This window comes from Capsaspora owczarzaki (genome assembly GCF_000151315.2).
Source record: "Capsaspora owczarzaki ATCC 30864 unplaced genomic scaffold supercont2.4, whole genome shotgun sequence".
NCBI lineage: Eukaryota > Filasterea > Ministeriida > Capsasporidae > Capsaspora > Capsaspora owczarzaki.
The window spans coordinates 1,481,373-1,507,077 of NW_011887295.1; the positions used below are offsets into that span (position 1 = coordinate 1,481,373).

General features: G+C 55.5%; 6 protein-coding genes across 6 annotated transcripts; 3 read left to right on the plus strand and 3 right to left on the minus strand.

Moving 5' to 3' along the window:
- Nucleotides 1-22: 22 nt before the first annotated feature.
- On the plus strand, nucleotides 23-6,105 carry CAOG_08680 (hypothetical protein). The gene is made up of 6 exons (XM_011271989.1): nucleotides 23-75; nucleotides 2,019-2,099; nucleotides 2,204-2,302; nucleotides 2,409-5,078; nucleotides 5,194-5,677; nucleotides 5,773-6,105. Exons 1-6 carry the CDS (start codon nucleotides 46-48, stop codon nucleotides 5,940-5,942), a joined length of 3,534 nt encoding a protein of 1,177 aa, XP_011270291.1. The 5' UTR covers nucleotides 23-45; the 3' UTR covers nucleotides 5,943-6,105.
- Nucleotides 6,092-7,918, plus strand: CAOG_08681 (hypothetical protein). The gene is made up of 6 exons (XM_011271990.1): nucleotides 6,092-6,493; nucleotides 6,791-7,004; nucleotides 7,117-7,133; nucleotides 7,252-7,345; nucleotides 7,425-7,615; nucleotides 7,703-7,918. Exons 1-6 carry the CDS (start codon nucleotides 6,195-6,197, stop codon nucleotides 7,851-7,853), a joined length of 966 nt encoding a protein of 321 aa, XP_011270292.1. The 5' UTR covers nucleotides 6,092-6,194; the 3' UTR covers nucleotides 7,854-7,918.
- Nucleotides 7,887-10,060, minus strand: CAOG_03251 (hypothetical protein). Its single transcript, XM_004364033.2, has 3 exons — nucleotides 9,926-10,060; nucleotides 8,266-9,461; nucleotides 7,887-8,158 (listed from the first exon to the last, which is right to left on the minus strand). Exons 1-3 carry the CDS (start codon nucleotides 10,048-10,050, stop codon nucleotides 7,998-8,000), a joined length of 1,482 nt encoding a protein of 493 aa, XP_004364090.2. The 5' UTR covers nucleotides 10,051-10,060; the 3' UTR covers nucleotides 7,887-7,997.
- A 218-nt stretch (nucleotides 10,061-10,278) lies between these two features.
- CAOG_03252 (3-oxoacyl-(acyl-carrier-protein) reductase) lies at nucleotides 10,279-11,166 on the minus strand (the record flags this gene model as incomplete). Its single annotated transcript, XM_004364034.1, has 2 exons — nucleotides 10,279-10,743; nucleotides 10,873-11,166. The coding sequence occupies 2 exons, from the start codon at nucleotides 11,164-11,166 to the stop codon at nucleotides 10,279-10,281; spliced, it is 759 nt and encodes a 252-aa protein (XP_004364091.1).
- Nucleotides 11,167-11,919: 753 nt separating this feature from the next.
- Nucleotides 11,920-15,364, plus strand: CAOG_03253 (hypothetical protein). Its single transcript, XM_004364035.2, has 10 exons — nucleotides 11,920-13,015; nucleotides 13,123-13,189; nucleotides 13,267-13,424; nucleotides 13,522-13,684; nucleotides 13,753-13,833; nucleotides 13,930-14,075; nucleotides 14,192-14,300; nucleotides 14,380-14,425; nucleotides 14,506-14,598; nucleotides 14,684-15,364. The coding sequence occupies exons 1-10, from the start codon at nucleotides 11,964-11,966 to the stop codon at nucleotides 15,172-15,174; spliced, it is 2,406 nt and encodes an 801-aa protein (XP_004364092.2). The 5' UTR covers nucleotides 11,920-11,963; the 3' UTR covers nucleotides 15,175-15,364.
- Nucleotides 15,365-16,660: 1,296 nt separating this feature from the next.
- CAOG_03255 (hypothetical protein) lies at nucleotides 16,661-25,592 on the minus strand (the record flags this gene model as incomplete). The annotated part of the gene is made up of 1 exon (XM_004364037.2): nucleotides 16,661-25,592. The coding sequence occupies one exon, from the start codon at nucleotides 25,590-25,592 to the stop codon at nucleotides 16,737-16,739; it is 8,856 nt and encodes a 2,951-aa protein (XP_004364094.1). The 3' UTR covers nucleotides 16,661-16,736.
- Between the last annotated feature and the right edge of the window lie 113 nt (nucleotides 25,593-25,705).

Sequence of the window (25,705 nt, forward strand, 5' to 3'; positions counted from 1 at the left end):
CAATGGATTGGCCGCAGTCATTCTTCTCACTCTTTTTGAAAGCGAATGGCGTCCCAAGTTCCAACTGAGCTTCCCGTACGAACCCTTTTTTTTTAACTTTTTTTTTTTTTTTTTTTTTAATTTTACGATTTTTTAATTTTACTTTTGTGATTTTGCGATGAGGTCTTCGTTGTCCTGCTCCCCCCACTTGGCGTTCTCTTCCGTACCCCTCGCCAAAAGCATCAACGATGCCCACACACAGCTCGTTTTCCCCCACCTTCCAACCTCTCTCCAATCACCAATCGCAACAATCGACCGAGTTTTCCGTTTTTTTTTTTTTTTTTCGATTTTTTGGAGGTCGATGACGGTGCCAGCTGGTGCATCCAGGTCATCATCATGAGCAGCGTCTGACTCTGTCACACACACACTCGCGCGCTCTCTCTCAACATATATTCAACGCATGACAAAGCAATCCTCCTCCGCTCAGACGAAGAGACCGCGTTCGTTCAATTTCGGTCGTTTCGAGTCGTTCTCGTCCGGACACAAGCACTGGAATCAACTGCGTGAGAGGCGCTTTTGGAGAGGAGCGTCGCTCTTTGCTGCTGGGGGTTTGCTACTGTTGCAGACTAGTCCAGCAATGAGAACTTGGCGTTCTGGGCGGCAGAGAAGTCAGCAAGGAAAAACAGCGCGAGAATGAGCAACGACTGGTTCATCCACACATCTTCAATCAATACGATTCCCTGCGACCAGCGTTTCGTTGCTGGCTCGCTCGCGTTCTGCATTTTTCTGTTTCACTCGCCATGTGTTCGACTACAACACTCGTCGCCATTTTGGTGTAACTGGGTGTGAAGCGTGACATCTCCAATCCTTTTTTTGAAACTGTGGCGATTCTGTCATGGCGTCTCAGTCACGTCCCGCCTTATTACTCACCCAAGTTTTGTTCGTCTTATCTGTTGTTTGATCTGTTCTTGTTGCATTGTTTGATTTTTATGGTTTCTGTGTTTGTCGGTTTGTCTCATCCATTGCGACGCTGATGATTTCCCGCCTTGTGGTGCCGGTCGTCCTACTCGCAAACCCTTTTCAATGCTGCCATTCCATTTCCGGGTCTCGCCGTGTCACTCGTCTTGTTGTCCCGGAAAAATCACTCACGGCCAACATTCTTACACCGACTGCCCAATTTCCGACTGGATCACTCGTTTCCCCCCCGTTCCATGCCGCTCCCGACGATTCCCGTGCCGCCCAATCTCCACGGACTGTCCTGTGATGTTGCGGACGACATGTTGCATCGCATTGCTCATCCTGATGCCAATTCACCCGCACCCAATCCGGACAAATTGCCTGCCGCGACTCCTGGTGGTCTGACCGTCCATCCGCTCCATGCTGCCGTGGTTTTGCCGTCGTCCCAACTGCAACCTGCATACTCGTATGCAATGTCATCATCTGCGCCGGGCGGCGAACACCATGCTTCTGGTTGTTACGGCGGTCCTTCGTGTTCGTACTCGGCCTGCTCCCACACATCTTATGCCGCCCGTCCTACCGCTGCGCTTTTGCCCCACCACATGCCCCTGTACACTGTGCCAACCCCGACAATTCCATTGTCGTCTGCCTCCACTACTACAACCGCTGTCACTGCTGCTGCTGCTGCTGCTACGACGACGATGAACACCTTTGCTTCTGCTCCGGTGGGAAATTCCACAACTGTGGCGTCCTCTTCTCTCTCCAATTTGTCATCTGCCGCGTCGTCTTGCGGAAACCTATCCACTTCCTCATCCTCTTCCTCGTTGTCGCTGACACACGGTTTTGACGCGTGCCAATCGACCTCGTACGAAAATCTTCCGGCGGGACTGCTGACCCCCGTTTCCTTGCGCTCTTCCAACGGCTCTTCGGCTTCCTCCTCGCACCAACCGTCGGCGCGCTCTTCCATTTCATCGATGGACACTATCTTTGCGACGACTCGCAAACCGTCGCTCTCGACTGCTCTTCCTCTGTCCACTTCTGCGTCTTCTGCTTCGCTCTCGACGTCCACGTCACTCCCGCAGGTGCTCTCGTTCGACGAGATTCGCGGTGAGCTCGAGCCGTCAATGCAGTCTGTCAGCAAGATTATGTGTGCCAACCGCGGAGTAAGAGCGTTCAGCATTTTTGTTGTTGAACGTTTTTGCGTTTTCCAAAGCTTTGGCGCGCGAGCATGTTGATTCACTTCATTTGGGTGTCTCTTCTCCATTAGGAAATTGCCATCCGAGTCTTCCGCGCTGCGCACGAGCTCTCTTTGCGCACTGTCGCCATTTACAGTCTTGCCGATCGTTTTGCCATGCATCGCTCAAAGGTACTGCCGTTCTCCACCACACAGCCACATACACCCCACTCCATCCCACTTTCTTCACACCCCCCCCCTCCAATCACTCACCTCGTCCATTTTTCCTCGTCCTCAGGCCGACGAAGCGTACGAAGTCTCTGGTCCAAACGTCACTCCCGTTGGCGCCTACCTGGACGTCGATCGCATTGTCGCGTTGGCTGTGAAATCGGGTGTTCGCGCCATCCATCCAGGCTACGGCTTCCTCTCGGAAAACTCGACCTTTGCCCGCGCTGTGGAGAAGGCCGGCATTGTGTTTGTCGGCCCCGATCCGGACGTCATTGACAAGATGGGCGACAAGACTCAGGCGCGCACGGCTGCCATTGAGTGCGGTGTCCCGGTTGTTCCTGGCAGCAACGGCCCAGTCCCGTCACTGGAGGCCGCTGAGGCCTTTGTCAAGCAGCACGGGCTGCCAGTCATCATCAAGGCTGCGTTCGGCGGCGGCGGTCGCGGCATGCGCGTGATCCGCAACGAGTCCGAGCTCAGCGAAGGCTACCTTCGTTGCACCTCCGAGGCCAAGTCCGCCTTTGGTGACGGTACCGTGTTTATCGAGCGTTACATTGAAAACCCTCGCCACATCGAGGTCCAAATTCTGGCCGACAACTATGGCAACGTCGTCCACCTGTTTGAGCGCGATTGCTCGGTGCAGCGTCGCCACCAGAAGGTGATTGAAGTGGCCCCGGCCGTCAACCTCCCCACCAACGTTCGCGACGCGATTCTCGAGAGCGCGCTCAAGCTGGCTCGCCACATCAAGTACCGCAACGCCGGCACGGTCGAGTTTTTGGTCGATCCCCAGCACCGCCACTACTTTATCGAGGTCAACCCCCGCATCCAGGTCGAGCACACCATCACCGAGCAAATCACGGGCGTCGATCTTGTCGCTTCCCAAATCCGAATTGCCGCCGGTGCTTCGCTCGAGTCGCTCGGTCTGCAGCAGTCCAACATTTCCGTGCGCGGCCACTCAATCCAGTGCCGCGTGACTGCCGAGGACCCTGCCAACAACTTTATGCCCGACACGGGCAAGATTGTCGTCTACCGAACCTCGTCCGGCAACGGCATCCGTCTCGACGGTGGCGCTGGTTTTGCGGGCTCGATCATTACTCCCCACTACGACTCGCTTCTCGTCAAGATCATTTCGCACGCGTCGACCTACCAGAGTGCCATCCGCAAGCTGCTGCGCGCCATCACCGAGTGCCGCATTCGTGGCGTCAAAACCAACATTCCCTTCCTGCAAAAGGTGCTGTTGCACCCAGAGTTCCTCCAGGGCGTCGTCCACACTGGCTTTATCGACAACACCAAGGAGCTTTTCAACTTCCCCGTCCTGAAAAACCGCGCCCAGAAGCTGCTCACCTTCCTCGGCGAGATTTGCGTCAACGGCTCGGCTGTGCAGGGCATGGTTGGCGAGCCCGGCCCCATCACGCCCAAGATCCCCACCATCACCAACCTCCCCGACCCGATGGCCCCGCCACCGGCTGGCTGGCGCGACATTTTGCTGGCCGAAGGCCCCGAAGGGTTTGCCAAAAAGCTCCGTGCCCACAAGAACGTGCTCATCACCGACACCACCTGGCGTGATGCTCACCAGAGCCATCTCATGACTCGCATGCGCACGTACGACATGGCGGCCGTTGCTCCCCACACGGCCCATGTCATGAGCAAGGCCTTCTCGCTCGAAATGTGGGGCGGCGCCACGTTTGACGTTTCTCTGCGCTTCCTGCACGAGTGCCCTTGGGACCGTCTGCGCCAATTGCGTGCGCTTGTGCCCAACATTCCATTCCAGATGCTCCTCCGCGGTGCCAACGCTGTCGGCTACACTACCTACCCCGACAATGTCGTGTTTGAGTTTGTCAAGACCGCCAAGGACAACGGCGTCGACATTTTCCGCGTGTTTGACTCGCTCAATTACGTTGAAAACCTCCGTCTTGGCATCGATGCTGTTCGCGCCGCGGGTGGTGTGATTGAGGCTGCCATCTGCTACACTGGCGACGTCCTCAACCCCAAGCGTCCAAAGTACAACCTTCCGTACTACATTGGCCTGGTGGAGAAGCTCGTCGAGATGGGCATTCACATTCTTGCCATCAAGGACATGGCTGGCTTGCTCAAGCCGCACGCTGCGACCGTGCTGATTGGCGCCATCCGCACCCGCTGGCCCGACCTGCCCATCCACGTCCACACCCACGACACTGCGGGCACTGGCGTTGCCTCCATGATTGCCGCTGCGCAAGCCGGTGCGGATGTGGTTGACGTGGCGACGGACGCCATGTCCGGTCTGACCTCGCAGCCCTGCATGGGCGCCGTCGTGACCTCCCTCAACGACCTTGGCCTGGGCGAGGCCTTCAACTTTGACCAACTCCAGGACCTCAACGGCTACTGGGGCCAAGTCCGTGCCCACTACCGCTGCTTTGACTCTGAGCAGAAGGCAAGCTCATCGGACGTCTACCAGCACGAGATGCCCGGCGGCCAGTACACCAACCTCTTCTTCCAGAGCATGTCGCTTGGTCTGTCTGAGCAGTGGGGCGCCATCAAAACGTCGTACGCGGCGGCCAACCGTCTCTTGGGCGACATTGTCAAGGTCACCCCGAGCTCCAAGGTTGTGGGCGATCTTGCCCAGTTCATGGTCGCCAACGAGCTGGACGAGGAGAAGGTCATTGCCCAAGCCGATCGCCTCTCCTTCCCTTCCTCTGTCGTTCAGTACTTCCAAGGTCTGATCGGCATTCCGGAGGGTGGTTTCCCGGAGCCTCTTCGAACCAAGGTGGGTGTTGCAGTGTTGCGTTTTTGTAACAGCAGCTTGGACTTTTTTTTTTCCCCGCTTGACGACACTCACGTGCTACTTTTTTAAATTGCTTGTGACTTTCTCCGTCAAACAGATTGTGCGAAACTTGCCGTGCGTGCAGGGCCGACCTGGAGCCAACATGCCTGCGCTGGATCTGGTCAAGCTCAAGCGTGATCTCGTCGAGCAGTTTGGCTCTTGGATTACGGACACGGACGTCATGAGCGCTGCCATGTACCCCGAAGTGTTCAAGGAGTATGCCCTGTTTGTCAACCACCTCGGCAACGTCGGCATGGTTCCTACTTTTGCCTTCCTGAAGGCGCTGCCTGTGGGCGAAGAGCTGGTGGTCGACATTGAGGCTGGCAAGCGTCTGTACATCAAGTTGATTGCCGTTGGCACAGAGACCGACCAGCGCGGCATGCGCGAGGTGTTCTTTGAGCTGAATGGCGAGGCGCGCAAGATTTCCGTGCCCGACCGCTCGATTGCGGTCGCCCATGTGACTCGCGCCAAGGCCAGCGCTGACATGCCCAACGAGGTTGGCTGTCCCATGTCTGGAACCGTGATTGAGCTGCGTGCCAAAGGTAGGAGGTGTTTCAAGAAGTTGAAAAGAGAAACAAAGCAAAGTGTAGTTGAGATTTTTTTTTTGTGCTGACTCGTTCATGCTTTGTTGTTGCAGTGGGCGCTCCCCTCAAGCAAGGTGATCCGATCTGCGTGCTGAACGCCATGAAGATGGAGACGGTCGTCACCGCGCCTCTGTCGGGCACGTTGGAGCTCCTGAACGTGAAGGTTGGCGAATCCCTGTCTGCTGGTGATCTCGTCGCTCGAATCAAGCCAGCCGCGCCGTAAACCCTGAGTCGGGGGTTTTTGTTGGTTTTGTCTTGTTTTTTTTTTGTTGTTGTTGTTTGTGATTTTAGTCTGCTGTAGCAACTTTTTACGTAGTGGCTGTACTTGTCTGTAACGCGAATATTCTCAGTTCTGTAGAAATTAGTTTTGACGTACTGCCCGCATCGACCTTGACCTTCTTTCGTATCAGTCGTGTTTTTTGTTTTTGGTTGTTTTTGTTTTTAGTTCATTGTCAATACTGTGTCTTCCACCGCAATGTCTGCGTTTACTCGATTTACGGTGGACGACCTCGAAGATGATGACGACCGGCTCGCCTTTCCATCCGCTCCGAATGGTCCGTTCCAGCCACAGTCGCAGCAGCCACCGCCTCAGCCACAGCAGCCGCAATTTCAGAGTGGAGCGTCGCGAGCATCTCCCGCACAACACCCGCGGACGAGCAAAACCACCACCAGCAACAGCAGCAGCAGCAGCAGCGCAAGGCCACAGTCGCACTTGTCGCTCGTGCTGGGCGACGAGGACGACGACGACGACGCCCCATGGGGTGCCAAGCGAGCGTAAGAGCATAACGAACGTCGACTTAGCATGTGCTTGGTATTATTGAGGGGTTGGTCGGTTTTTTTGGTCGGAGGGGGAGAGACGAGGGATGAATTGAGGGGAAAAACCAGAGGCTCGCGTTTGCTACTGAAATCTTGGCTGCTTGTAGTGAGGTTTTGGTATCGCTACTATGGTATTACACATCCAGGGTTACGAAATCCGCATCACTAACATTTTGCCCCGAACCCTTCCAATCTACTACAACTCTGCTGGTTGTGCCATTTTTGTGTCTGCTTGCTTGAGCAATCATCTCACAGATTAGAAGACAGCGCGCCGGCGTCGCGAAGCAGTAGTCGGAACGCACAGCCGTACTGGGCCGAAACGAGTTTGGCAGCCGCAGCAACCGGTTCCGGCCTTCACTCGCTGCGCATCAACCGATTTACCAACGCCGCTTCGGCTCTGTTCTACTCAAAGTACTACTTTATCGTCTACATGATAGTCGTCGTGCTATGCCTCACCTCGTTAATCTGGGTGAGTCAGTTTGCTGATTGATGGAACGCGAGGTTATTGCGCTCTTTGTTTTGACCTCGTTGCTTACTGCGTGCTTGTTTGTCCGTGGGCGTGCTGCTCTAATCCTGTGCAGAGCTTGACCGATTCCAAGTACGTGGCTCAAAAGAGCTACAATACATCACGACTTGTTTGCAGTGATGATGGATGGCGTTTTACCAACCAAGTTCACAAATTTTTGTTTGTTCGATTTGTTATTGTGCTCAAACAGAGAACAAGTTGTCGGGGTCATTGTGATTGAGGTGGTGATCAACGTCATTCTGATCTTTGAGCTGTTTATTCGGTTCATGTCTTTGGGCGCAAAGGTATGTACACATCTGTTGTGGCTCCAAGTTGTGATTGCGGTTCCAACACTCATTGCCAATGCTTGTGTATTTTTCACAGGCCTACTTTGCTTCGTGGTGGAACCGTTTCGATCTGCTCGTGCTCTTGCTTTGTGTCGGCGCACTCATCACTTATATTGCGTCGACCGGCGGCGAAAACCAAAGCGAGCAAGTGGAGGACGTCGTGTCACTGGTCCTCCTGGTTATTCGCTCTGTTTTGCAAGTGATTCGCGTAACATTGCTGCTACGAAGGTATAGTTGAAAGGATATTTCCCCAGCTACAGATACCAAGTCCTCACCAATTTTGTCGTTTGCTTTCTTTCTCGTTCAACCTGCCAGCCAATACCGTCAACTTTCCACGCGTCGCGAAGTGGACATTCTGCGAGTTGACCGAAAACGCACTGACAGCATGTCAAACATGCTCAGCACATCTGACGAGAACTTGCACGCCAACAATTACTTGCTCGGCGACGAAGACGACAGCGAGTAGCTTTTGTGCAGCAGCTTGTTTATACCAACCACATTTTCAATTAAAAATCTTGTTATTTGTTTCATTCTTCAGGCATGTTTCAGTTGCGCCGTTCAAAAAAAACAAACTTATCAACACATCGAAAGCAGTTTACACATTCAGCGTTTAGCCCAAAACTTGAGCGAGCTGATTGGCGCACGTAGCAAGTCGTGCGCTCTTGCCTCGCAACCCAGACAGGATTGTATCAAAGCCGAGCGCAATCACAAGCTGCTTCGAGTCCTCGTTTCTTGAGACCAGCTGGAGCAACGCGGAGAGCCCTCGGAAGACTGCGGGTTGGAGAAACATCAGAGCATCAGCAACACGAACAGGCTCTCCAACTCGAGCTCAAGCATCAACAGACCAACACAACACTCGCAAGCAACAAAATCCATACCCGATTCCTCGTCATCTTGAGCAGTGGCGGGAGCAGCCAGAATATGATGAATCGCCGTGGTCAATTCCGCCACAGCGCTTGCAGCTACCTCTGACAGAGTGCTACCCAGACTGAGCGCAATGTTGAACGCCAGAGTTGCTGCGGTCTGACGAATAACGGGACGAGGTGGGTTGAGCAACGCAGTCACCGTGGCGTTGACAACTGCAGCAATGGCACTGTCGCTCAGCATATACTTGGCGCCAGTGTCCGATGCAAACATGTTGCATGCTGCGCGCAAGACGACAAGCTGAGCAGCGTCAGAACTGAACACGGCACCGTCGCCCGTGACGAGCGCGGCCAAGAGATGGGGAATGCAGTTGTTTTGGAGAGGGTTGGACACAAGCGCAATTGCTCCGTCCGCCAGCAGCCAGACACGCAGCAAGTCCAGAACGGGGAAGAGCTGCTCGGTGCGCAGGATGCGCAATCGCGGAGTCGCGACATGGGCCTGTTCAATCATTCCCAGCGGCCAGTATGGTTGAAGCAGCGCAGTAAAGAGCGCCACATGCTCCCCATTTGCCTTGACACGCGATCCGATGAGGGCGGTCGTTGCTGGCGTGGGAACTGCAGTCAAGGACGCTTCCAACGAATCCAACTGTGCAGCAAGCGCGTTCGTGAGCGGCATAATGGTTGCGTCTTGCGTGGCATCTGCGCGATTGGTGTCCAAAAACCCACGCAGCTTGGTCATGATGGTGGACAGTTGGAGCTGATCGAATGTGTGTGGTCGCAGCGGCTGAGCGGTGGCTGTTCCAGTGGCAGTTGGAGTGGGTGCAGCTGCACCACCTGGTTGCTGGCCCGCCATTGAGCGAAATGGAACCTCGTCCACTGCCTGACCACTTGTAAAGAACGAGTTGATGAGCGGCCGGAGCATGGCGCCCATCGGCGTTGACGCAAAGTCGTCCGGCAGCGAGCGAATGTAGCTGGGAATGTCCCGCGCCACAAGGAACTGCGCGCACTCTTGGGTGAAGTGGTTGCAGTTCTGATCGAGCAAGTGGTACGACGTCGAGCTGAACTGGCCCGCGTCGCTCAGTCCGCGTAGAAAGTCGTGGAACACGTCGCGCGGGATGGCAGTGACGCCCAAATCGACCTGCCGCAGTGGCTGGCCGTGCATTGTGCGCCCTGGCTGGGCAGTCTGGATGCCCGCTCCAAAGTAGTATTCTCTATTGCGAGACAGGCATTTTCGTGGTACGAGCATCGAGTTCAGTCCGCTGGGTTACAGCAACCGAGTTCAGATTGAATGTTTCATGCTTCCCCCTTCCCCCTTCCCCGCTCTGTACTTTACGGCTTGTATCGCGTTGTCAATGTGCCGTTGTAAATGTCTTCTTGCAGTTCACCTGTTTCAGGTTTTTGGTCGTTGTTGGTCGTTGTTGTACTGTATGGTGATTGACCAACTCACTTCACGTACTTTGCTTCACTTCACCCTTCTTCACCTCACTCAAAGTCGGCCATCGCTGCATCTTTCTCGTGTTTTGCATACAATTGTTCCGCACTATTTATTTTTTTTGCCTTTCGGGTTTTCCAGAACAAAAATCTTGGCTCTTCGAATTGTAGTTTCCCGAATTTCAATCCAAATTCTGAACCGAACGTTTCGAGTTGATGTTTGTTTGGTGTTTTTTTCGCTTACTCGCCGTAGACGACGATGGACGTGTGCCAGATGCCGTCGAGGTGCCGTCCGAGGTACGCAGACGAGAACTGCGACGCCATGCCACGCGACAGGTCGTAGACGTATAAAACAACCGAAGACGACATTTTTCAAAATGGAAGGAAGACTGAAGTTCGTCTGAGAAATTTCGAGATGCATTACTTGGTTGTAAAGTGCTGCTCGTACTAAAGTGATGCAATAGAAAGTAAAATAATCATAATGCTAGTTTTAATAGCAATGCTGAACAACAGCAAGAACAAACGACGACAAAAAAATCAAAATGTCCTGTACACTCACATCACCGCGACATCTAAGGCAGTGGTCGAGGGCTTCTTTTAGCGCGACAGCGTGCCACCACCCGACACATGCAGGCTTTGAGCGGTAGTCCAGTTGTTGGTCGGACTGACGAGGAAATCAACGACGACGGCAACATCTTCGACGGTGCCGACGCGCTTGAAGAGACTCGATGCCTTGGCAATTTCGAGAATCTTGTCGGAAAGCATGTCCGTTGCAGTAAACCCAGGCATCACTGTGTTGACCGTCACGCCGCGACCGGCGAGTTCTGCGGCAAACAGCTTGGTGTATTCGTGCAGAGGCGCCTTGGACGGGGCATACGCGCCAAACAAAGACACAGCTCCGGATGCAAGGCTTGCAGAGCTAATGTTGACGATGCGACCATTGTTGCGAATGACCTTGGAAGCAGCACGGAGCAAGAAGAAAGGGCCCTTCGAGTTGACCGCGAACATTTCGTCAAACTGCTCCTCGGTCACTCCCTCTGAGCCAGCTCCGCCCAAATAGACCTGGTGTTCCAACAACATACACAGCAATTTGGTCAGCACACAGTTTTCGTCGCAAGTGCCGGGTGTGTGGGGGTGGTGTGTGCGCGACATCAAACCCTCTTCGTTTTCGCAATTCCGTCCTCCACTTACACCAGCGTTGTTCACGAGAATGTCCAGACCGCCATAGGCATCCACGGCAGCTTGGACGAGCTTGTTGCCCTGCGAGATATCGCGGCCGATGGAGGCTTGAACCGCCGTAGCGCGACCTCCGGCTTTGGTGATTGCGTCGACCACCTCCTTGGCGGCGTTGGCGTTGGAGGCGTAGTTGACAATCACAGCGGCACCCTGCGCACCGAGATGCAGCGCGATTTCGCGACCAATACCACGCGATGCGCCAGTGACAATGGCGACCTTGCCATTCAGGAGTTGACTGTTCAGCGACATGGCTTTCTTGTTCAATTCTAGGTCTGCAAAAAACAAGAAAGACACGATCGTCTGTGAGTGTGAGCAAGTCGTCCTTTTGGGAGAATGGGGCAACGCCGAACTGAACCAAACCTGTGAAGTAGCTGCTTTGAGGCTTGTTTTCTTGTTTTGTTGGTTTCTGATCTTGTTTCGAAGATGTTCAGAATGAAGAGTGAAGTGATTCCTTTTCCGAATCCAGAGCGCCCTATTTAAACGCGCAAAGCCAAGGTGGGATCCAAGACGAAATGGGAAAAAATCACCGTGTCCGAAAATCGCCGTGCTGACCTCAAAATGCTCCACTCCTGCTGTCCCGCCTCCGCTTCCGTGTCTAGAATTCGATGGGAATGCTCCACTCAGCAGCAGCAGCAGCTTCGGAACACAAAATAACGCGAGGATGGTGGACACGATACGGCGAAGCGGCGAGTTCTGGGATGACAGTCTCAATGCTGGCCAGTGATTTACAAGATTTACAATACTGTATCAGATCGGCCCGAGTTGCTCTTGGCCAAGTCCTACCACATGTGCATGGCATGAAAACCTCGGATCCAGCGGATGAAGCGAGCTCAGAGACTCGCTTTCTGTTTTTGTGAGCTGTTTTTTTTTTTTCAAAGAGTTCCAGAGCACTGCACTTTGTAGTTGAATGAGGCCCAGACGGCGTTGGCATCATGCAACACTGGCGCCCCCTTTTCACCCGGGAGCGGATGCGTTAGCCGCCAAGTCTCAGTCGTTTTTTCAGAGTTTTGTTGTTTCACAGCTGAAACGCAAGCCAAACAAACCAAATGTCGAGCCACGGGTCGCTGCGATCCCAACGGCAACCTCATCAGCCATCTCAGCACTCTCATCCACCCCAACAGTCTCAGTCTCAGCAGAGTCAGTCGCAACAGCGGCTGGCGGAGGAAGTGGCGCGATGGGCCAATGCAGAGCTGCAGTACTCGCCCGGATTGACCAGCGAGCAACTTGCGCCGCTCTGCCGTGGCAACATGCAGCATGTCTGGCAGTACCTCGTAGACCACGTTCGCTCTGAGCAGAACGCGGCCGTCGAGCGCGGCAACGCTCGCCTGAATGCAGGCGCAAGTTTGAATTTGGCGCCAAATTTGAGCTCGGACGAAGCCCAGCGACGCAAGCGACTCGCGCAGCGCCGTGGGCAGCTGCAGGCCGAGATCGCCCAGACGCGCGACCACATTGCGCGAGTGCGGCAGGAGACGGCCGTGGTGAAGAGCAGTCTGCAGCAGTCCAGCGTCGCCGTGGAAGCGGCAAGCAGCGAGATCAGCCAGGTCAGACAGCGCCAGGCACTGCTCGCAGGCTACTCTGCACAGGTGGAGCACATTGCATCGAGCAGCCGCCAAGTCATCGCCCAGCTGGCCGAGCAACGCCAGGCCGAGCAGGCAAGGGCGGCCTCGTCCTCGTCTGAAACAGCGCTTCTGGCTCGCTCAGCCAATACTGCCAAAGCCAGTCATGGTAGTGGCACCAACTTTGGTGATCAACGGGCAAGCAATGCAAGTGCTGCCCTCGAGTCTGCTGCCACTCGCGTCGTTCGAGAAGCCTGCGCGAGAGTCGAGGAGCACCTCATTCTCAGAGTGCAATCTGCATTGAAAACGAACACGGGCCTCAACAATCAGCATGCGACCGGAACGATGGACGAGGCCGGTGCTCGCAACCCGGCACTCTCTGCGTCCAAAGCTCGCACCTGGCAGGCTGTCGAGTATGCTGCAGCGCAGTTGGGCCCGAGCGCGTTGGTTCGCGGATTGACTGGATACGTTGCCTCTGCCATCACTGCCGTTCAAGCTGAGACAGACTCGCTCGATTTTGACGCAGAAGCTCAAGAGTACCGGTAAGAGCGCAGGGGTGGTGGCGGTGGTGGTAGTGGTTTGTGCAAGTTTGTCGCCAATGTTTTGCCTTCTTTTCTTTTCTTTCCCTTGTGTGCCTTGTTCCGATCAGAAAACGATTCTTAGGTGAAGAGGATGACCTGAAACGCGATCTTAAAGGGGTTCATGACCGATTGCAGGTAAGCAACAACGACTCACATTGGCTTTTCTGCGAAAGGGCAACTTGTACCAACCCGTTCACACCACACCACCACAGGAATTGCAATCCATTCACTCGAGGATTGTACTTGAGACCATGCAAGCACGCTTGCGGTCGGTCGCACATGATGCCGACACGCGCAGGTCGACGCGCGAGATTCAAGCTCGTTTGTTGAACGCGTTTTCGGGGGATGCGACAATGCAAAATCTCCTTGCGTAAGCTCGCATCAAAACAAAAAATGCTGCAGATGGAATCCTTTGACATTGTATCTCACTCGAGCTGTCTCTGTTGGGATTTTTCAACCGTGTGCAGAGAGTCGTATCGACTCGACGCACACATTGCCGGGTTGGAATCAAAATGTCAGTTCTTGAGGCGTGTGTTCCAGCAGCAACACGAGCAAATCATATCAGGTCAACCAATGCAAACGAAACTGGAGGAGCTGCAAGAGAACATTGCAGACCTGACCCACTCCACGGTAAACGCAACTTGCCTTATTCGAGCGGATAGATTGCTAGCTTTGTTGCTGACTTTGCTTGCGAACAGACCTCGCATGAATCCTTGATACAAGCGCTGCTGGTCAAAACCAAAGCGGTTGCCCAGCAGGTGGCAGCGAAGCAGGCTGAGGTATTTGTTGTTCTTTTTTGCAGTTGGCATGTGGAACCGAAACATGTGCTCACTTGTATTGTTTGGGGGGGGGGGAACCTTCAAAATAATCTTTAGATATCTTCATCCCACAAGGATGCTCTGATGCCATCCAAGCTTGCTATTGACCAGAGCACGCGCGATCTACAAAACTTTGTCCAACGCGAACTTGCAGCATTCCAAGCTCTGCCCCTCGCGCTCGTTCGGTTTTCACAGCTCCCCACGTAACGTGTTGCTGAGTTGCAACGTTTTGATATACCGCGATGATGTTGCTTTGCAGTCAGCGAGTTAATTTCAATCTGCTCTGCAATAATGTTGGCTTGGTTTGTGGCAATCACAGGTCTCCCCGAACGCCAGTCGCTCATCTCAGTGTGCATCGACTGCAAGCGCACATGAGCACAGCGTCGCTTCAAGCCGTACTGCAACATTTGGACATCCCATGGTACTTTGTAAGTGAATTGATTTCACTGTTGCCAGTGCTATGTCTCATTCGTGTCTCACATGCGCCCCTTCCGCAACACTCTCCAGACGCCCGAACGTGTGCTCGAGCTTACCATCGACAAGGCCAATCATTGTGAGTCATGCTGCTTTGTTGCTTTGGATCCGTGATGCCGAAATGATCTATCGTTCTCATTCAACTGGGGCAAATCTTAGTGGTGGCGCTCCAAGACCGCGAGGGAGCGACTGAAAGCTCTTTACGAGCGCTTCAGCTAACAGAGCAACAGTTGCCTGGTGATACCATTGACGGTGAGGATTCTTGCAAGGGAATTTTGCAATCCTTGCGCGCATTTTCACTCACCGTGTTTTTTTTTCTCTTTTGGTCACCCTGCAGCGCTTGTTTGCCGCGCAGAAGAATGGTTTGGACGATGCGCACAGGACTTGACGCCCCAGCTCAAGCGTCATTTAATCAAGGCGCGCGAGCATCTTCAGGCTTGCCAGCAAACACAGACGCTGATTCAAGAGTGGTGGGAACAGCCTGCTCAGTACGCTGCTCCCTGGCTATCGGTGGAGCAGCGCAACATTCAGGAGTGGAGCGAGCTGTGGACCAAGCTTGCCAATCGATTGCGCCAGTTGAGTGGAACCAACAGCGCCGCAGGCTTGGTGACAGATTCGCGGCATCAATTCGGGGCAGACAGCAGCTTTACGAATACCAGCGTCATGGCCACACCTGCCACCTCCAGCTCTCGGGGCTGGCCCGCGGATCGCTCACACCACAAGTCGACCGGCCGAAATCAGTCGTCGTCGGGCCTCGACTTTACAACGCGTTCCACACCCGCATCACACGGCGTGAGTCGGTCGTACATTTCAGATTTCGCGGTCTAGTCAGAGTTGCAGCTTTCATGTTGTCAAACATGTCCGTTTTCATTGCGACATTCAACAACAGCTCGAATGCACGCAAGATTGGTGCCATCCGGTCATTGTCCCCACCCAAGTGAACTCGTGGATTGCCGAATACACTCAAAGATGACCTCAAAACAAAAAAAAGCTGTAGATTTCAGCGAATAGAGAGAACAACCATTTCCATTCAATCACCGACTTGTCCCCCAGCTCCCATTCATTCATCTCACAAAATTCCGCACGACAACACAGATCCATCTAAGCTTGTAGAATTGCAGTTATTTCGGCTTGGGCTTCTCGGCTTGCTGGACTTGAGCGGCGACATTCTGCACTGCCTTTTCGACCTCGTCCACTCTTGCGGCCATCTCGTCAAGTGCTGAGAAGAAACCCCCCAAATTCAACCAAAAACACAGCCAAGCAAGCCCAAAAACCAGACAAACAGAGCGCAACGCAGCATCAAGGAAAAATAACGAAAAAAAAAAAACCGCGGGAATGGCAACCAGCAACATCCAACAACAACACTGTGCAAGGACAAACCAGCTCAATCTCAGCAATTCAATCTCAGCAACAAGCAACATTCCTTGCCAGCATGGAGCACGATATTCTTAGTGAGGATGGTGTCCGCCATAGTTTCAAAGTTGGTTTGCTGTCATTCATTTCAACAAACAAAGTTAGCGAGCATAAAATCTGAGAATCTGAGATTGAGCTGAAAGTGGCGCCAAGCCGATCGATCCAAGCACCCAATGTTTTGCTCAATGTTCACCAATTCAAGGTGCCAATCTGATCCAGATCATAACCATTGTTGCGGTTGTTGAGGAGAGGGTGATTTGGGCCAAAATGCAAAACCTTTTAAGGTTTCCACGAGACTCGACACATTTCGCTCTCCAGAAACCAAACATCACTCTTGGAAGAGGCAGCGATTATTGGACCAAAGAAAAGGGGGGGGGGGTTGGTGTGCGCAGTGGGCGAATGCGTGCTTTGGGTTTCTGTGCGTTTACCATTGAGGACATGAGTTGCTTGACCTGACAGACCGCCACACGAAATCATCAGCAATATTGTCATGCGCATCATCGACGCGCGGAGCACCAAACATTCACAAAGTACCGTGAGTGAGTGAGCATGAAATCGCATTCACTTGTGCCGCCAGTAGTGCGACCCTCTCTCTCTCTCTCGCTCGCTCTCGCTCTCTCGCGCTCTCTCGTTTCCAGAACTGACAAAGTTGGCGAGATCTTCGACGTTCTGCGGGTCGGACGCAGCACCGGCGTTGGCAGCAGACGCAGACGCAGCAGCAGGCAAAGTTGGAGAAGCAGCCGAATTGTCGCTCATTGTGAATGAATGCACGAAGAATGCAAATGGAAGAGTGAGCTCAGAGTGTCTCAGAGTCTCAGACTCAGATGGACAAGAATAACGCAGAAAAAAGAAAAGAAAAAGAGACGAAACGACTTGGGAGCAGAGTGCACAAAATGGAACACTGGACTATTGGAATTACACTTGAACAGGCACAACAAACACAAAAAAACGTTCAGAGTCGTTAAAGAAAAAAAAAATTAAACCCGACCACACTTGCAGTTGGAGGTGGATGTCAAGCGAATCCAATGCTGCGTGGAGGGCAAGTCGGGTTGAGCGGCGTTGAGATCGCAGAACGCCAAGGCAAGCGTCTTGAGCTGCCATTGCTGAATGCGTTCCGCGCCATCGCATTTCAAGCCACAAGGTGGTGCTTGAGCAGCGTCGGACCCGCGAAAGTCTCCATTCGGGAGAGATACACTCGTAGGCAACGTATCAAACAGCTTCAGCAGAATAGGCTGGGCAGTGGCGCTCAGCTCGCGCGTCGACCAGATCGCAGCCAAGATAAAGTCAACAAGACCGATCAAAGGCCCGTCAACGCCAACCTGTGCAGCACAAAAACCAAGTTGACTCAGCGCGCTCTCAAACTGCCGCCGAATGGAGGCTGAAGCGCGCGATTCTTGGCTGAAGGCGCGCACAATGAGGGATGCGGCCTTGGAAGAAGAATGCTGCGCGAGCCATCGCAGAGAGCGTTCCAGAGCGGAGCTCTCGCTGTTGTTGTCTTGGCTCGTGACAGTACGTTGGGCAGGCCACATGTTCAAGGCATCTGAAGCAATCCATAGTAGAGGCACGACCTCGGCGTTGGTGGCAGCGAGCACGCTGTCCGCGCCAAAGTCGATGGATGTCAGAAGCTCGCGAACTAGCGAGTGCAGCTGGCGCGCTTGCTTGACCGACAACGGTTGCAACAAAACAGGCGCAGCAAGAAGGTCGTTGGTAAAAGCAGAACCGGCCAGCGCCTGGTGCAAAACCGCCTTCCAAGCGCCCAACGCGGCCACGTCGGCATCGGTGGAGGACGTTGCACCAAATACGTCGACCCACAAGCGCAGGATGGCGCAGAGCTCGAGTGCCGTCAATTGGGTATGCTGGCAGGACTCTGTCAGATGGACGACTGGCTTGGTGCTGCTGCTCGGACCTTCGCTCTCATCCATTGCCTGAGACGAGGAAGACGAAGACGACTCTGCGTGCTGACGCTGCTTGGATCGGAGTGTGTGCCAATTGCTAGCACGCTGAACTTGGATTGCCACCGTTAGCAAAGGCAGCAGCAATTCCATCGCAGGGAGTGCGCGAGTGCGAACGCTTGCAAACACCGAGGCGATTTTCTGCAGCAACGAGCGCACCAGCAGTTGGAACTCGAGCACCGTCACTGCCGGCGGGAATTGTGCCGCCGCATGAGCACTGCCAGGACGGTCTGCGGTCAGCGAGTCCCAAAGCGCCTTGGTGGTGGCGGTAAGGCTGACAAGATCAGCGATGCATGTTGCTTCTCCGCCAGGCGTCAGTGACAACGCAAAGCCTTGTGTGGTGCTGGCATTCGACAAACCTTGCAAGCCGGCGTTCGCGACTTCAACACTCAACCACGTAAGTAGGCCGTTGGTGCGAACCAGCTCCTCGGAAACTTGCCTCGAGCACGAGACCAAGCGGTGAACAACACTGCGGACAAGGGTGCGCGTTGATACATCAAGACACAGCGACGAATTGATGAAGGCCATGAGCATTTCAGGCACATGGCGCCGGCGCAGCACGTCCAAATCCATCTTGGTTCGCACGCCTGTCGCGAGCACTCGGAGCAGCCAGTTGCGCTCCTTGCGGTGCAAAGGCTGCTCTCCGGCGTTGTTCGATCCGGATTTGGCCCCACTGTCGATCTGCAGGGCGGCTGCGGATGAAAGACTCGCCGAGTCGAGCGTTGCGCTGTTGAACAGCTGGTAGAACATGGGAATGTCGTCCAGCTCCAGCGCAGGCCGCGCCAACAAGTACTTGTTCAGCGTCGCATACAGGGGATGCGCAGAATTCGTCACAACACGAGCAGCATGCACGACGACCGACATCAGCACGGATGGAAGCTGCTGCGCACGGCTGACAACCGCATTGCGGAGCGACATGAGCAAGACTCGGAGCTGTGTGCGCTCTCGGAAGCGTAAATCTTCCTCCAGCACCACCATGAACTGGCCCAAACACGTGTAGCCGACCATGCGGGTGGACTCGTCTTCGGACGCCAACGAGGCAACCAACAAGCCCAGAGCATCGCTTCCAACAAAGCGCTCGCAGTCAGTCATGTTTCCGGCAAAGAGCAGATTGGTCAACAGTGGCAGCATGAAAGTCGGGTCGTAACCAAGGTGAGGCGAGGAGAGCACGGTCGGTTGCATTGGGGCTGTAGCGAGTGGGGTGAGCTTGATGCGGCTCTGCCGGGCCATCTCGCGCATTTCTTCCAGCGAAATCGAGGCAACGGAGCACGACGGCACAAAGTTTTCAATGGCATGACGCATCAGCTGGGGATCCAGCCTCTCAAGACAGCGCTGGGTGGTGGTGTTGCGGAGCTGCTGGAGTTGCAGCTGTTGCTGCGACCGAAGCCAGTCGTTCGCGGTCATGGCGGGATCGCCCCAGCTGAACGCATACGAGGAAATGGCAATACCCCGATGCTCATACTCGAGCATGAGGCCAAGAATGCAGCGGTCCACATAGCTGGCAGTGCCGCCATAATGTGCCAGCAGCTTTGGCACGTGCTCGAGCACGGCGCACCCGGTGCCTTGAGCCAGTTCAAACAATTCCCGCAGCAGGACCAGCGCGGCGATGGATGAGCGGGTGGCGCTAGAGATATCGGCAGGGTTGAGAGATGCGCCAAAACGAGCACCAGTGGAAGATGATGCAATGCCCTGCCCAGTCGAGCTTGCTGCAGAGTCCCCGGCATCGTCTTCCAGAGTCGCATCATCCTCGTCGTCGTTTTCTTCTGTGTCGTCATCATTGGACGATTCACGGCCTCGTGCCGGTCGGCCATCAGTGGACTGCGCTTGGACACGTTCGGCAGCCACGGTGCTCAGCGTACCCGAAACGGCAAACCCATCGAGCAACTTGTTGTAGAGAGCGGCGGGCGAGGGCAACGCCGGGTCAACGGCAGTCGTTTTGTCGTCAACTTGCTCGTAGAGCCGTGGAAGCAGTTGCGCCAATGCACCAAGGAAGGACGCGTCCGAAGCGCGAGCGCGAATGCACCGCTCCAAGAATGGCGACACGACGGCCTTGACGATTCCGGCTCCATGACGAGCGCCAAAGTGCGTCCACGGTTCGAGAGGCAAGGCGAGCACTTGCTGTTCCAGCACTTCGAGGAGCTTTGGCACGACACAAACGGACGGCGCCAAGGCGTCTGTGAGGTTTTCGTGAATCAGCAGAGTAGCGCAGCGCATAACGGCAAGGAGATAGTGTTCCAAGAGTTCCGGCTCGGAGGAAGCGGGCCCCGTCATGGCGGACAAGAGCTCAAGCTGCAACGCACTGAATGACGTCTGCTGGCTGAGCGGAAGGTCGCACACCGAGCGCAATGCAGTCACCACTGCGGTCTTAGCCGTCTTGGTTTCGGCTGCCGAGTCCAAAAGCACTGCCTTGAACGCAGCAATCGCAAACTCGACCATCGGGCGATGGACGGCGACGGACTGCTCCTTGGACTCTTGCAGCGATGCATCTTGGACAGCGTCCGCCAAGATGGGTAGCCACGGCTGCAGCACGCGCACGCGGGCAGTCGCGTGCGGTCGGGAGACGTTTGGCACTTGCAGCAGAGCAAGGAGGACGGAGCGAATCGCGGCGTTTGCTGTCGGGTCGCTTTGTTGAGGGCGAAGGGCCAGCGTGACCTTGGAATCACGCTCCAAGGCGTCCAGGGCAACGGATGCATGCAGTACAGAGCATCGCACCAGAGCGGCAATCGTTTCGGCATTCACAGGCGTTAGACGGCGCAGGCATGCGGCAGTGTACTCTGGCGCAACCCAATTACTAGACACGCCGACGGAACTGCTGGCTGGGGGTGCAACCAACGACTTGCCTTCGCCAGAAGAAGTAGAGGAGGCGGAGGAGGCGGAGGAGACAGAGGAGACAGAGGCGGTCGTGGCGCGAACCAGGCTCAGAATGATGCGATCAAAGAAGGGGTCTGCGCTCGTCAAAGCCTGCTGAACAATGCGGGGAAGAATATTCAAGGCCAGCAGCGAGGTCGTTGGCGACTTGGCATCTGTTGGTGCGAGAACCGCCAACATCAGCTCAACCAAGACACGAAGGTTGGCATGGTGTTGCTGTTCTGCTGGTGACAAGGCAGCAGCAGCAGCAGCAGCAGCCCCTTGACCCACCACCAGCCCGCTAGGCAGAGCGAGCAACTCGGCCAAGAGCTGCAGAGCTGCACCCGACGGGAGATGTGGCTGGAAGGCACGCACGAGCGAAAGAACCTCAGCCGACGAGAATGCAGATGATGCTGGTGCATCTGGAGCCGTCGCGACTGCCACCGCCTGTGAGTCTGCGCGACGTCGCTTGTCGCGAGGGGTGGCGGGTGCTGTGTTGTTTGAGGGCGGAGCAACGATGATGGTACCAGCAGTGCGCACGAGGGCACTTGCCGAGTCAATGATGCGCTGCAGCAGCGGTGCGGTCTGTCGCTCCGCCACTGCCGAGCCGACGGCACAGGCCAGTAGCTCGGACACCTGGAAGGTGACCAATAGGGCAGCCGAGTCGAGGGAGCTTGATTTGGCGCAAAGAAACAGCGACTGCGCAATGGGATGGTCGAGAATGGTCTGGAGCATTGCAGCCGGCGATGCTTCCGCGTCCAACAGCTCGTGCAAGCAGCCGAAAATGAGATCAACACAGCTGACGAGGCCAGTTGCGGCTTTACCAGTTGTTGCAGTCTGGCTCAGCAAGACCTCACCCAGAGCACGCAGCAGTTGGCGACACGCGCTCAAACGGAACGCAGGGTCGACACGCAAAAGAGCTGTCTTGACAGAGTCTCGCACGAGCGAGGGGAACGGTGCAGCGCCCAACGTTGAAGCGGCCAGTTTACACGCTTCGGTAATGAGCACGGAGAACGGAAGGGCAGACACGGCTTGCTGGAAGAGCGAGAACTCGGGATGCGTCGTCTGACATTGAGCGGCTTCAAAGAGCGAAGGGAGCGACCACGACATTGCCAGCCATTGCGAGACGGGAGCAAAGCTACCACGCAAGTACGATTGGCACACACGCAGGAGGTCGGCAAAGCAGCCTCCAGCGAGCGAGGGTGAGCCAACACTTGTTTGTTGCAAGAGAAGGCTGCGCACAAGCAGCTGTGTTTCCGCTTGCATCTCGAGCTTGGAGGCGACAGGTGGTCGTCCAAGTCGCGACTGAAGATCGTGCGCGAGCGTCGATACAGGGGTTTCACTCGCGTCGAACAGGCGCAGCTGCGTCGCAAACAACGACGAGTCCGAAGCCGCCAGTGCCGCAGAGAGCGCGCTCGAATGGGAGACAGAGTGCAAACAGCGCGCTATCAAGGCACGGCCAAGGACTGCCACCGTCGGAGGGAGAGCATGCTGAGCCTCGGACGCTTCGACGGCCGCGGGTTCGATCGGACGAAGGAATTGTCCGTCCATTGCAACAATCAACGCCAACGGTGAGGTTTGCTCTTGAAGGACTGAGAGAAGAACACGTTGAAGGTATTCTGCAACTGCCAGGTGGTGGGCGAATTGCTGGGCGGGCTGTGGTTTGTTTCGCGTCGAGAAGAGCATGCGGTTGACCAAGTTGCACGCCTGCAACACAAGTGGGCTGAACTCGGCGACATTGGCAGCACTCAGTTCCTGCTCCATCACCATGCAGAGGACGGCATTGCCAGAAGAATGCAGTGTGGGCTGCAAGGCGGCGCTGGCAGTCACACGTTGTCGCAGCTCGTTCGCTTGCTGGTTGGCGTCGAGGACGAGCTGCATCCAGGGGTACGGGTCCCGGACAAGCGCACACAGGCTGTCGTCCAAGAACTGGACCAGAGGCACGGACGGCGTCAAGTGTCGGAGCCAATGCAGCGGTTCGATGGCGAGCGCAGACCGGAATGGTGCGTCCAGCACATCTCCGAATAGTTCCGTGTCTGCAAGCAGTTTGACAATGACCAAAGAGGCGAGTGATTTGATAGCGGGGGTACCAGATGTCACGTACAACTCGAGGAGTTTGCCAAGGCCAGAGAGCTGCTGCTGCTGCTGCTGCGGCTGCTGCTGTTGTTGTGATTGCTGTTGTGATTGTTGTTGTGATTGTTGCTGAACAGATTGTGTGGCAAGAAGTTTGCGGCTGGGTGCACCGCACTTTGCCTGCCACTTGAATTCAGGAGAGACTTGGACGAGCTGTAGGATACACTCTTGAACAATAGGCGGAGAGGACACCAGGAGATCGCCGACCAGCAACTTGCCTACGTCAAACCGAGATTCGAGGAACAGATCGGGCAAGTGTCTGCAAAGGCACGTCAAGAGTCGCAACGCATCCGTGAAGAGCAGCATTTGCTGCTGCGAATTCACGGCATTGGCATCGGAGGAGGAGGAGGAGTCCGACGCCGAGACTTCCTTGTCCAGCCTATACTGCGAGGTCAGGGCAATCACAATTTGCAGGTCGGGCATTCGAATTCGAAGCGCAAGACGGAAGGAGCGCATAAAGGTGGCAATTTGCCGCGAGGTGCTGCCATCGCCGCGGGCAGCCAGATCATCCAGGTGTTGGCTGACTTGGTCTGCCTTGGCAAAGAGGGAGAGCAGGAGTTGCATGACAGAGTGGCGGACAAGCGCCGACGGGTGTTGCAAGCCAATGCTCAATGCGCTTCGTGTCATCACCTGCTCGGGGAGAATGTGCTCGACAACAAAGCGGGCATCAGCAGGAGGAATGTCTCCGAGTGGAGGAATGCTCGTGACAAGCAGCACTCGGCGAAGCAGCTGAACATTCGCCAGCCACCGAGAGGACAGGCGGGGCTCAAACGAAAACGGGACAGTGAGCAGGTAGGGCAGCGTGAGCTCTGGGGTTTGGTGGAGGATGGAAACCACCAGGCGTCGCACCAGCAGGTCCTCATTGGCGCTGGTCAGCGATTGCAAAAACCGATGTAGCGTGGAATTGGCCGTGCGCTTGAGGGCGGCGGGTGTCACTGCGTTGTTGCTATCAGCAGTCTTGAATGAGACCCCTGCTTGGGTCTGCTGTGTGGGCGCGTTGGCAAACTTTCCAGCATGCCACCGACTGTCGATGAGCCAGATGCCATGCTCGGGCGATGCGCAACAGCTCACGAGAAAGAGATGGACCAGATGGCGGAGCGTTTGCGCAGTGGCAAAGGCTGCCGTGAGGCCTTGGGTGGCGGCTAGCACATCAGTGTCATTCAAAAGAGTAACGGCGTTTTCCCCCTGGTTTTCGTCAACGAGCTCGAGTTCGGGGTGAGGGCCTGGCGCAGCCTCTGCTGATGCGGCGCGCTTGCCACGTGCAGATTTGGGCTTTGAGTTGACTGTGACGGTTGACTGGTAGTACGATGCCAATTGCTCGAGCACCTGCGGTTGAAAGAAGGCAAGTTTGCTGCGTTTTGGCAAACGAGGCACGCGGATGACGTACTCATCCAAGTGGCTCAGCGCAAAGCGGATGGTGGGGAAGGCATCGCCTTCCAAATCTCGCAAGAACAGGCCCAAGGGTGAAGGCTCGGTGGCGTTCGCCATGGCCAGCGCTCGGGCCGTCAAATTCGCATCGCGGTGCTCCAGTGGTCCGAATGCAATTCTGATGGACAGTTCGCGACCAGAGTCGGTGTAAGGCGAGCCCACTCCCAGCAGCCAGGGTGCGGACTGTTGCTTTGGGTTGGCCGTGTACGATGCAAACCAATCCGCGCCCAACGTCTTTTGGCACAAGGAAGCGGAAAAGCACGCGTCCGATTCAGGCACAGCCTCAGCCAGCGGGAAGGATGGCAGCTCGCCTGGAACAAGGTTGGGACGCGATCTTCGCCCCACCAAGCGAACCAGGGCCTTGTTGGACATGGAGAATCCTGCAGTCGAAACGAACAGCTCGGCGGCCGCCTCAGCGCTGTGCCGGCCAATCGCAGCAACGACCCACGCGGCAATAAACGGCGCACGTGCCTTGTCTGACGTTAGGCACTGGTACAGGGTGCGCGTGTGTTCTCGGAGCAACGTGTGCGCGATGGCAGGCCCGGCAAAGCGCAAGTCCTTGTCGATGGTGATTTTGTTCACGTTCTTGACGGCTGCTGCAGGTGCTGCTCCTGTCGCGTGTAAATTCTTGGAAACGTCATCCTCTGCCTGTTGCAAAGCGCTATTGGACGTGTGCACCAGAATCCAGCCGAGTGCTTCGAGTGCAAGCAGCGCGATCGGAGCTTGCCGGTCGTCCGCCTTGGCCGCGTCCAGAATCACAAACAGCTCGGCGCACTTTCGCGACTGCGCAACGTACTCTCGGATGACTGCCGTGAGATCGACGCGCGTCGCATGAGTGGTGGACGTTGCTGACTGCCTTGCACTCGTGTTCGCCTCGCTGCTGCTACTACTGCTACTGACGAGTACGGCCATCGATCCCGACGTGAGATTGCACGCCACAGCCGCCTGCCGACACAGCCGCAGCAGTGCGTCCGTTGCCTCGCCAGCCGTCCCACGCATGGCCGCCACAAACGCAGCGCCCGAGCTGAGCAGCCGCGGCCCGGCATTACTGGTGGTTTCATCAGCGTGGAGGTGAAGGTGGTCCTGCGCCGCGTCCATGCCTGCTGCATCGTCGTCGTCACCATCATCCTCATGATCATGATCAACGTCCATCGACATGACTGATGATGCAGCAGCAGCAGCAGCAGCAGCAGCAGCAGCAGTGTGTGCGGAAGTGCTGCCCTTGAGCGGTTTGGTGGCTCGCGTCGGTCGGAGCTCCTTGCTGTCCACATGGTGGTGGTCTGCTGCCTTCACTGAGCCAGCATCACCCCGACGGTCACCCCGACGGTCATCCTGGTGATGATTCTGGCCATCGTCAACATCATCATCACCATCATCACCAGCATGGCGACGATCGGCGGGGTTTGTGTGCGGCTGTCGATCCCGTCGGTCTGCGCCGCTGTGCTTGTGCTTGTGCGGATGCTCGACTCCCATTGTGTCAGGAAAAAAAAGATGAATGAGGGAATACTAGTGATAATAATAATAATAAGAAGAATTAAAGCAACGATGGATGGATTGGCACAAGTACGGAAGGTACGAACGGAAAG